At 37.5% G+C, this 12,117-nt stretch overlaps 4 protein-coding genes across 28 annotated transcripts in view; 1 reads left to right on the top strand and 3 right to left on the bottom strand.

Annotated features, from left to right (window-relative positions):
• Positions 1 to 12,117, bottom strand: part of LOC135164397 (putative peptidyl-tRNA hydrolase PTRHD1) — a 141,087-nt gene that overhangs the window by 17,093 nt on the left and 111,877 nt on the right. The gene's annotated exons all lie outside the window — the stretch shown is intronic.
• LOC135164253 (collagen alpha chain CG42342-like) overlaps positions 1 to 12,117 on the top strand; it is a 132,538-nt gene that overhangs the window by 10,322 nt on the left and 110,099 nt on the right. The window lies entirely within an intron of this gene.
• LOC135164366 (uncharacterized) lies at positions 504 to 4,137 on the bottom strand. Its single transcript, XM_064124636.1, has 8 exons — positions 3,548 to 4,137; positions 3,052 to 3,193; positions 2,840 to 2,980; positions 2,362 to 2,588; positions 2,057 to 2,289; positions 1,680 to 1,978; positions 1,094 to 1,247; positions 504 to 979 (listed from the first exon to the last, which is right to left on the bottom strand). Exons 1-8 carry the CDS (start codon positions 4,076 to 4,078, stop codon positions 697 to 699), a joined length of 2,010 nt encoding a protein of 669 aa, XP_063980706.1. The 5' UTR covers positions 4,079 to 4,137; the 3' UTR covers positions 504 to 696.
• On the bottom strand, positions 4,916 to 8,013 carry LOC135164373 (uncharacterized). Its single transcript, XM_064124649.1, has 7 exons — positions 7,395 to 8,013; positions 6,920 to 7,061; positions 6,709 to 6,849; positions 6,527 to 6,620; positions 6,178 to 6,458; positions 5,848 to 6,001; positions 4,916 to 5,346 (listed from the first exon to the last, which is right to left on the bottom strand). Exons 1-7 carry the CDS (start codon positions 7,932 to 7,934, stop codon positions 5,040 to 5,042), a joined length of 1,659 nt encoding a protein of 552 aa, XP_063980719.1. The 5' UTR covers positions 7,935 to 8,013; the 3' UTR covers positions 4,916 to 5,039.

Below are 12,117 nucleotides of genomic sequence, written 5' to 3'. Positions count from 1 at the left end.
AGCAGTACTAGTGGAAGAACTGTGGTGGCGTATGAGAACGGTCGCTGATATATTTTTGTTATTGAATGGAAGTATCAGTGAATAAAGTGGTGTATTGTTACTGAATTTATTTTATGCCATTTTGTACCTCATGGCATAAAATTTTCTATGCAACTAGTTTAGAAATTCTAACACTTGTTGCATAGTACATTATTCTGTTTGTTTTTGTCATCTTCTCGATCGAGAGTGGATTCATTCTGAGCTCTGCACGTGATTGCGAAAGCGATTCTAGTCCTCAGTTCATATTCTGGGACGAATTCTATGATCATCGTTTACTATAATTATTTCATGTAGTTATGATAGAAACAGAAATCTAAATATCAATGTTGGTCATAAACTCGCCGATGGCGATGTTTTTACATTAAGGTTTGAAATGAATTTGCGATAGGAAAGACTCTACGTTAAGAAATTCTCTATAAAAAAAATTGTGAAACATCATTTGATGCACATGATGACGAAAAACATTGCTGCGATAATCATCTTTATTAGATATTAAATTTTCAAGACAATATCCTACAAGTGACAGGATACATATTATGGCCAAATTTTTCTTAAAATCATAATTGAAATTCAGTCATAAATTTCATTGACAGACAGATGACATAAATCGACCTAAGATTGGTATTCTACCCTCATTGGTGTACGTCCAAGGATATTTCAAACCTTTGATTGCACATAGCGACTTTTATCGACTCCTTCCAGTACCAAAGTTAGGAATCCGCCATATCCAGCTTCTCTCTTGTGGTATAATCCAACTCCTGACAGAGGAGTAAATGGCGTGGAGTACACCGGAATAGCATCTAGCAATGGTATCGTCGTTTGTCCTGCATCTTTTGGATAATTTGTCCAATCCATGTCTATGTAATAATATGGCTTCGAATCTATTTTAGTCTGCTGAGATTTGACCGGATTTTCGAATCCCACATAAGTGTGCTCTTGCCTACGTTATAAATATTATTACCATAAATCATCAGCAGCTGATGTCGTTAGGTCCTTACTTTATATGTAGCTATACGAAAATGTCCTGTTGCGTCGAAAAAAAAATTACAATTACCTCAATTGCGGTGTCTGCGTATAGGGCATGTCGTCAGGTGTAATCCACATACCAGTGGTAGGGTCTAACTTTCCTGTCTCATCATCGAACTGTGTTGCATGTAATTCCAATTGTAAGGAACGTGCATTAGAATCGACTGTTCCAAATTTTATCCCTAAAAGAGAGAGCTCTTTTTCCATACTTTATTGCACTAATGGAACGCCTCATTTATCTTAAACTAGATGTGATAATCATTAACGAATCATCACTTGAAAGGTGAAAATTGAGTCCAACGCCTTTTAAAATATGCGCTGATTAACCTACAGTGAAATGCACTGATAAAACAATTAGATTAATGCTGACGTGATTTGGTAACTGTCTCCAAAAGGCGCTGTTGAATTAGAACTGACTATTCGTTAATAGTTACTACTCGACCCAGTTAAGTCGTGGCATCGTTCTCTTAATGAAATGTGATGGATAGCTCTGATATCGATAACAGTTGACACAAGGAATTCGTTTGAAAATTTGGGAAATTGAAAGTATTGTGTTACGTCCTGTTAATAACTGGAACTAATAATTTACATTTTTGTGGTGATTAATGACTTACCGGTCATAACATAATTTGGTGGTAATGTGAGTCTATCTAAATAGAATCTTCTTTGCTCCCATGATAAAGGAGCAACATCCTTATCGTTTACCAATTGCTCAATTTCACCGTCCTCAGTTCTCTTGATGAACTTAAATGTGTAATCTGCTTCGCTTGGCTCCCGGTCGTATTCAATGTCTTCAGGCTCCATCCAAACGGTACTATTTTCAAGTATAGTTGCTTCTGTAGACATCTGACCTTGCATTATTTGAACATGAGCTATGTCTTTTTTCATCAAGAATGCCAGCCCAATGACCACCCTATCAAATAATTATCATAAAGAATCTGTGGGAATTTTTGCATAGGTTTTAATAGGAAATATTTTCTAAAAACTCAACATGTTGTCTTCCACATTTGTTAGTTGCGGTCGCAGGCTGACAAAATGTTTAGACCTGGACTCTACTGCATCTTCTCCACAAATACATCTGCAAATTTCACAGAGCTCATTACTGGACGATGTAACTTTGAATCCATACGTTTTCGATCCTGGCGCTGGACATCCCCTTGAATCATCTCCGTATAGATCACCCGCTGCGTCTTTAAACCATTCATATCGTCTTGGTAATGAGCCCTGAAGTTTTGACCACTGTTAAGTTTTTTTTTTCTTCTGGTAAGTAAGACAATGAGTTTCGCATAAACTCACGTCATATTCACACGCACGTGCAGATGTACCCATCCTTTTACAGTACGCTACCCGACCATAGCATGTAGTAGGGGAACGGGTACATTCATATCCTCTACATCCGTAATATACGCGACCTGGCTCTACATACTTCTTGCAATCGTCCGGGCAGCGATGATCGACCCTAAGGGCATTCTCTTGGACTATGAAAGCTTGCAGGAATTTTTCAAATTCATAGAAAGTACTGTCTGAAATGGGACATTTTATATAATGATAAACAATGAAATTGCAGTGGTTCATTGGATATGTCGAAGAACTAGAGACTTTTTTTGAGACTTATGAGTTCTAATTCGATATTTTTTCATCGTTGTTTTACGATTTTCAAACGTTTAAAGTTGAGATATCTCTAGCTTCAAAGTTCCGACTTTAGACTTTCAGAAGGCTGAAAAGACTGTTCATAGCATTATTCGAGATTATTTTTCTGATTGTAATTATTAACCTCGCACATGGCCTTTGGGTGGATCGCATGCTCGAAATTGTCTGGCCGCAAGAGACATAGTTTGTGCGAGCAGTAGTACGTATTCTTCAGCTCTCTTCACTAATTTCTGTTGAGCCCTTTTCACATCGCCAGTGTAATTCTCTGAGAAACACACATACCCGGATCATTATCAACATTTCCACGTGGGTACTGTAGAATTATATGTTACTTACTGCCATCTTCATAACCTTTCATCAGAGCACCGAAACCTTGCATGGCAAAGCCCCTCATTTCTGTTGTGATAACAATATCAAAAAGTTCGACAAGACGTTGTTGAGGTGGTGCTCCTGTACCACATGTCTCAAGACCATATTCCTGTATCGTGAAAATATTCATACATATCAATGTGTACTTTGTTCATGAAATCCTACCTTCGAGGATGAAAGTTTCCTGAACTTATCACGTTTTTCGAAGGTTAAATTGATGAATTCTGTCTCTTTAGATTTTTGTGGATTTCATGAGTTATTATTTTTCTCAATTCTCTTCAGTTCTTTTGTTTTCCTTATATTTAAATAACCATAAATATTGATTGGTTTCTTTTAAAAGTGAAAGGGGGTTAACTGAATATTAAAGCTTTATCAATTTCAAGTATTACTCTTTCAGATAATATATTCATGAGGATAGAATTTCCTACATATGATATTTGAATGAAAGTAAATGAAAACGTACCTGTGTTTCTTGAGCTAAAAGAAGAAACAAGCTTCTTTTAAATAGTGCCAATCCTTTTGGAATGAGTAGCCCATAAATCAGACCAAGTTTCCCTTCCACATCATCACCATCGTTCGAAGTGTAACTCTTTATTAGATTGTTGAGAGCACTTTCACTGAAGTCTGTCGGAGCTCGCAAATAATGCTCCATATCTCCATACAATTGATCAATTCTTGAGATGTGACTGTTTAACAGCTGCACATCAGCACTAATCTGACCCAAGAGTGGTATGCGAGTTAAGAGGGTGTCCATTGATTGTTGTATTTTTTCCTCTAGTCTGTTTCCCAACTTGTCAATAGACTCCGCAATTTCATTAGTTTTCTTCATTATATCAGCGGTTGAAGGAGTTGTTAATTTACTATATGCGTCATGAGCGGTGTTTATTTTTTCCAATGCAGACCAGGCAAAACTGATGAGCTCAATTGCAATTGTTATTTGACAATGCACCTGGTACTGGGACACAACTAGCCCCAGTAGAAATAAAAGTCTCATGTTCTGAGATTTTTCTCCTGACGATTTTGGAATACTGTGGATGTCTTGCAGGAGATCGTTCCACAATAACTGTACGCGCTAAGTTCATATTGGAGCTGCCTCACTTTGTTTTGACATTTATAATTACACAGGAACAATTTCACCGTAGATTATGAGTTTATCGCTATAATAACTCGGTCACGATATGTCCTCACTTGATCGCGTTATCCCCACCACTAGCGTTGACGATCGCTTTTGGAAATTTCCTTGGGTTCTAGATCCAGCGCAAATGTGTTTCCCCGTCGGGTCGAAGCTGCTGGGAGTTGTAGAGGAGGTACTTTATGATGATCTTCACTGTTAGACAGTATCAGGCAAAATCATGTGATTTACAAACTAATTTCTTGAGAGCCCAGATTGGGAGTCCATATTTTTTACAGAGATCATATGTGAATTCTGTAATAACAGTGGAGATGTGGAGCTGAAATGAATCCATCTATTTCAGGATTTTCTAGGCTTCGACGAAAGCACATTAAAAGTCTAGGGCTAGTTTGTCCGCCTATGTTAAGTTTTTTATGTTATCACTCATCCACTCATTTGCCAGACACGTGCGACTGTAGATAACATTACGGTATTATTACATATAATTGCGCGCATATAGCACAATCATCAGCACCGATAGGCATCACTTCAATTTAAACTAATTTTCCAGGAAACATTCATAGATAGAAACGTGTACGTATTTTCGTAATAAAACTGTATTGAATGATACCCTTTTTCAATCATATTTTTAGTCATCCAACGCTATTTATGATTTCTTACACATGAAATACGGTTGGGAAAATGTGAAGAAATACTCTGTTCGGGCGTAACTCACGCGTTTATTTTAGGCCTTTTGAAGTTTAAGTTACGATTTTCATAATGGAAAAATCTACCAGACATAGAATTGGCGTTAGGCATAAATTATGTTATGGCAAAGCGTTATTTATGTTTTGATGTTACGGTTTCCGCTGGCATCTAAGTCATAATTAGATTTATCGAATCCTTCTAAAATGAAAGTCAGAAATCCGCCATATCCCTCTGCTTTCTTATGATACAAGCCGATGCTTGTTAAAGGTGTACGTGGAGCAGAATTTACTGGCACACCGTCGAAGAGTGGTATGGCTACTTTAGAACCGTCCCAGGTTGATTTGCTCCAATCGAAATTTATGAATTTCAACGGCTCCACATTTATCGACGTCTGTGGCATATCTTTATCCGGGCCTTTGTAATCATCACTTTTGTACTCCCATCTATTTTATAACAATAATTGATAAAAAATTGTAATAATGCATTACACAGTGAAAGTCAGACTGTTTCTGATGAATATTTCGAAACACAAATAGACAATTGAAACCAGTCTAGTGCTCTGCATCAGAAATGAGGAATGAACTACCAAATTTTCGCATTTTACTACAAAAAAGAATGAAAAGCTTCAATTAGCCTAAATATTGTTGTACCAGAAAATCTTTGGTTGTTTCAGTTTAATGGAAAATTCCAGAAAAAAATCAGGGAAATATATTAATGCTTGGAAATATTGAATTTTTGTTGGTGACACACTAAGATATTTAAAGGATATCGGCAACGTTCAGTTCATCGAACTGCGCTGAACAGTTACGACTCGAAGTCCCACTTGGGATTCGTCCGTCTTGGGAACGTCCATGTTGGCCCATTCTATCTTAATTCTAATGCAACGCTAGAATTTGGTGGTAGAATTCTTCTCCTTTTCTGTCTGCGAATTTACAGTAACTTACCTGCGCTCTCCGCCAGAGTAATCGAGCTCACCTTTTCCAATCCACTTATTCGAATCCTTTATTAAAATACCTTTGTCATAATCAACCCGTGTTGATCGCAATTCCAGCTGGAGAGGTTTCATATGGTCCTGGAGTAATCGGCGAAATCGTACACCTAAAGAAAATCTGTTATTGGATGGCATCATTGAAGCGATGGAGAGATCAAATGGTTCATGTCAGCTCTAGACAGCAAAATATTCCAGAAATATGTTTTTTGCTAGTTCTGAAATATTCACGCCTAGATAAAAACAAGATGAATCGTTTGATCTCCTCCTTATTGATCTCATTTACCGGTAATCATCTCATCTGACGATAAAGACAATTTATCTAGATGTATTCTCTTCTCGGAGCCACTAAGAACAGCAATATCCTTGTTGAGCTTCATTTCAATCGAATCACCGTTAGGGTCATTCAACATAAATCTCTCTTGCTCCGAATCATATTTTATATCTTCTGGTTCTAGCCAAACTGCTGTTTCATCAAGAATATGTCCGGATATGTTGAGTTGGGCGGTTTCTACTTTCAAGCTGATAATGGCATTTTTCTTTGTGAAAGCGATACCAGTGACAACCCTGAGCAATAATTAGCATTTAATTATATCAAAAATTCAATAGCTAATGCATATGGGAATGATTCATACATATTACGCTCTAGATCCGCTTCCATTGATCGCAAGCTTACTGCGTACAGAGGACTGCCCCGTCGATATATTTCCAACTCGACGAAATTTTCGTCTGGAATTGATACGAATGGAAAATAATGAGGTTGATAATGATGATCAATTTTTCACATCTACAGTAGAGTAATTATCGACTTATAAACCTCGGATCCAGCCAGAAGGGGGATCACACCGTCTGAACATTCTTGATGACTTCCTCATTCCCTCTCTGACAACAGCTTCGTATCGCTTCACTCTTTCTACGTATGAGAATCGAGCTCTTTCTAGAGCACCCGTCGAATTTTCTATAATATACACATCGCGAAATAAGTATCATTTGTGCGAATACTTGGAACACTGGTTAGTTATATTCACCTTTATTTAAGTCGCCTTGCAATACATAAGCAAAACCAACCACCAGAAAAGCTCTTACCTCCGTTTCCACAACAATGTCATAGAGATCGAGTAGGCGTTGTTGAGGTGGCCCATAAGTGTCACACATATCCACATTAGTTCCCTGTATGAAAATGAACAACATACGCACTCGAAGAAAATCATTTGATGAATTTCCCCAACGAGTTGTTAAAGTTCTTATCGAATTTATTAAATTAGGATTTCAAACTGAGTAATTTCTGTCAAATATTTTCCTAGAAATTCATACGATAATTTCGGTCATTAAAATGTGACGTGAATTGATTAATCAATTGTTAAATTTCACAGAGTAATTGTTGAAATTTAATAGCAGATTGGTAATGCATTTGTTTAACAGCTCGTTGATGAATGTTATCAAATTATTACTGTCAATTTATAGAGACTATCTTAAATAATAAAATGTAATTGTAATAATTACCCCCGTTTGTTCGCCGAGTAAGACGAATAAACTTTTTTTCATCACTCCCAATCTGCCTGGTACAATTAAAGCATTCAGTTGAGAAATAACGTCAAACACGTTACCCGATTCACGAGATATAAAAACTGACAGTAAATCACGTAAATCTCTTTCAGTGTACCATTGGGGATGTGTCACATAGATCTTCAGTTCGTTATAAAAATTATCAACTCTTCCCACATAATTGTTCAAAACTCTCACATCATCAGTAATTTCACCTATAAGAGGTAAACGCGTCAGTAGAGTCTGAACAGCTCGGTCTATATGTGCCGTAATTTGTGTTGCTAATTTATCAATCTTTCCAGATAGTTCTTGCGTTGCATTCATGAGATCGGCAGTTGAAGGAGTAGTAAATTTGCTGTGTACATCGTGAATAGCATTTAATTTATCAAATAAATCATAAATGATGTTCAATCCTGGCAGAAATCCCATCACTCGATGCTCATGTAGAATTAATCCAAATACAAGCAACAAAACCATCTTCTCGTTTTTCTTCTTCATTATTAATTGTAACTTGAATTGGGTCAGTTATAAGAACGGTTTGGGTAATGTATGCTCACTGGACAAAAATGACAGTCATGTTATTTATAAGTTCAACGCAGTTGTAAGTCGAATGGCCACTGCTTACATTAATTGGTCAATTTTCTACGATGGCGTGTGCAGTGGTAAACAAAGATACTGAGTAGCGTTATCAACTGAAAATATGAGTTTGAAAATTAATAACGTACTGAAAAGTATAAACTCCGTCTCAAAATGAAGATCCAATTCGTCAAGATCGAGGGATAAGACTGGAATAGATGGAAAAAAATTGGAATTGCCACATTCAGAGGATTCAACCTGTCATAACTTGTTGCTGATGTAGATAAAAATCTTTTGTAAAAATTTCCGAACTGATTCGTAATACGGATGTTGTTTGAACGACAAAAACAACAAACAGTTATACTATTAAACTGTTTATTGTCTAGCGTTTAATACGAACTACATCAACATTGCTAACAATATAATTTGCCAACACTTTTTTCATATTGCCCTCACTGTCTCACCCCAGTCTACAACTAAACTTGATGGCCATCATAGTGCGGATGTATCAACTTAATTCAATTACAATTGAATGAATCCAACTTCCCTTAGCCCAGTCAATTACGAAATTCCCTGAATATATCTCGAATCAGCATATATATTGCTCCATTAGTGTCCCATATACTCGTAGCACAGTTTGTGGGAAATCTCGGCTGTGACACGATGAAACATAAATGTGCATTATATACGAGTGCAACTGTGCATACAATTCCAGCATATGCTGTAGGCACCATGGAACATTCTCCATCTATTCATGTGACAGAAGTCCGTGGGGGTTAGAGTCGTTAATCATGCTGAAACAGTAGCATATATAGCCTATCCACTAACGTGCTTAACGACGAGTAGATACCGAAATTGTTAGGGAATGCGTCCATTCGGGATTAATCCACTTTTAGGCAGCAAACCTAGGGAAAACCGAATGAACGTGTTGGAGAATGAGGGGACTGAAAGACTAGGCAAAATTATCAGTGGATAGAATAATTTGAGTTGCCTTCAACCTCCAAATTTATCCAGTTTTCTCAACTGAATGGATATATTCCCAACTGAATCATCACAAGTGTTCCAACATAAAGGTTTAACTGCACATTTAATGATGGTCAGACCGAAGTACCATCATCCTCGTATCTCCTGTTATCCAGCATTTCCCAGGGTGGATGGCTTACGACTAGAAATGCATATTAATTATTATGACAAGTTGGATCCTGATTGAAATAATTCCAACATCAAAGGGTGACTAGTTTCCCGCTTCCTCTGGGATTGACAACGAGTAGATATCAAATTGTGAAGGAATCCGTCCAGTTGGGGCTAATCCACTTTTAAGCAGCAAATCCGAAGACGAAATGAATGTGATTGGGAATGGGGGGACAGAAGGACTGGGTAGAATCGTTAGTGAATGAAATGATTCGGGCTGGCCTCAAGCTGTGAATTTATCCGGCTTTGCCCGTAGGACGAATACATTTCCAACTGAATCGCATGAAACTAGTTCGTGATAGAGGTCTAATCACAAATTTAATTATGGATAAACTGAATTGCCATTGCCGTTCTACCTTCTGTTGTTCACCATCTCTCCAACGAGATGCATTACAACCACACAGTGATAGAAATGGCTTCGGTCGGTGGATCATGATTGAAATAACTTGAACGGCATCAAATGATATGAACATTTTCTCATACAGCTTAATCCTCGACAGACAGACATCCTACCAAAGCCGATTACGATCCCAGCCATCATTATCGCTAGATTATTGTGCAAGAGATTGGTGTATGTACCAGTTGAAATAATTCACTAACGTGAGATTACTCCCACTCCGGGTACCAATGAATTCATTGACAGTGTCGATAGGCTAATGGCACTTGTCATTGAATGACCAATCGACGGTATTCTCGTGGTAATCCTTCGCGTTCACAAGCCTAATCCGCTCAACCACGGCCACGTAGCTGACTGCCACCGTGACCATTGCTCTTGCATGTGAACCATTGATTCGTATTATTTAAGAATAAAATGGATACGGAGTGAGGTTCGAAGTAATTTCGTTTTCCAGTTGACTTCCATATGTTCCTCCCATGAATTTTCAATTTTACCTTCAGAATGCGCGAACATATCTTTCTTGGATTGTTCGAAAACATTTGATAGAACTAGGTAACTGATAGAATAATCAAATCATTCTTTCAATATTCTATTCTAATTTTCGATATTGCCCTTCTCGGAAGTTCTATTATATTCGCGGGTAAATTTATTTGAAAACCAATAGTCGAGGCTATTGAGCTTTCCGCGAGAACCAGTTACTTGTCACAGATGACAGCTTTCCTTTCATCAGACTGGTTGATTTCTCCCAAGTAAATCTGTTATACTCCACCAGATATTGTCACGTAGAATACATAATTCTCCAGAACTAATTTAGTCACCAAGTGCTGGTGTGAAATTTCACGTTTTCATCTTTTTGTCTCCTCAAATTAACAAAACCAGTTCCACTTTATTTTCACTCACTTTTTCTTCCTCACATGCTCTTTTCTGAACTCTCTTGGCCACACTCCAGTCTTCTCGAGATGAAAGACGAGTTGGCTAAGGAGTGAATATAGAGTTACTTAACAATGCTGTGTGGGGGTGAACGGTGAGTAAACAGCCGGGGGCTAGTTTACTGAGTTTTCAGACTGGAAATATTTAATTGACTTTGCTCAACATATTTTTGGTACTTTTATTTTTACTGCTCACTCGTTAGACTGTATTTTCCATTTATCCGGATATTCAGCAATTTGACAGCGAACATAGGAATGTTAACAACTTCAGACTTATGATGAAAATTGATAATCCTTTCTCTCTGTATGTTGAGATATGCGCTGGAGATGTTTTTGATGGATTCATTAAAAACGGAATGATTGAATGAGATCCGCATTGTCTAGTTCGGAACAATTCGAGGTATTGAAATTAATACACAATTGGGATGTCAATTCCGGAGGGCTTATTGTCACAAGTAAATACCTCTCAAGTTTCTTAATTCGTAAATAGACGACGGTATCTCGAGGAGTATCTCTTGAATATGCACATAGTGAAGAGAATAGCATCGCACAGGGTGGAAGACTATTCTCGAGATGAAGGCTCTTACCCATACATACACGCATACAGCCGGTGAAAATCCCACGACGGACAATATCAACCCCCTTTACTCCCTCTTGTGGGTTTGGATCAATTCTAGAAGCAGTGTACTGAAGGAGCCGAACTATCCATTCGAGACACCTCACGATAGTCTTCCTCAAATTAGGCTCTGGTACACGAATACTCAACCTAGCTCCTGTACTTCGTGTATGTATGGGAGGTCTGATGTAGATTACAGCTGATACTACGAACTCGGAGTTGCGGGTAACTCAAACAATTCCAATAGCTGTTCCCCATAAACCCAGAAATTGTCTTCGGTTAATTTCCAATTGAACTTGGCAGTTACGTATAATTACTGGTTTTATAGAGTTCAGGTATATTGGTGGGGTCGGTTGATTTTTTCTTTCGCAATGGTTATGTTTCACTCGGGGTGTATTTCGCGTTATGGAGATCATTTTGGATCTTATGAAACAAATCCCTGATAGACTGATAAATTTGGGATCCGGTGAAATTTTGGGAAAATTTATTTTTTTATACAAAGAGTCATTGTTGAGTGGTGAGACCGTTGCAATTGTCAGACGGACTTGCGATTACTTATGATTGAGTATAACGATAGATAGGTACACAGCAAAAATCAATAATTGAAGTGCAGAGAGTTGTTGTTGATATTTTTCAGTTATTAGAAAACTTGGTAATTATACGGAATAAATAGTTAATATCTATTGCAAAAAGGTAACGGAGATTTAAGATATAATTTCATATAAATTAAAAAGTTAAAGGGGGGTATTTATTAGGAATTGGATTTTTGTTCAAGCGATTCAAACGCTTTTTAATATCTGAAAAATGTCTAACGCTGCGTGAAGTTCAACTACTGGTTTTTTAATGTACTAGGGTTAGTCAAGGTTCTTATATTTAGAAGGTACAATGGCTCATTTATTTTTTCCAGTACTTGACTTTTCGCTAATGGTTTGTTTTGTCCTATTGCCGAACTGTCCATTCTATTCCTTCTGA

Source organism: Diachasmimorpha longicaudata, chromosome 1 (assembly GCF_034640455.1).
Source record: "Diachasmimorpha longicaudata isolate KC_UGA_2023 chromosome 1, iyDiaLong2, whole genome shotgun sequence".
In the NCBI taxonomy this organism is placed as follows: domain Eukaryota; kingdom Metazoa; phylum Arthropoda; class Insecta; order Hymenoptera; family Braconidae; genus Diachasmimorpha; species Diachasmimorpha longicaudata.
This window is presented reverse-complemented; position numbering and strand designations above follow the sequence as displayed.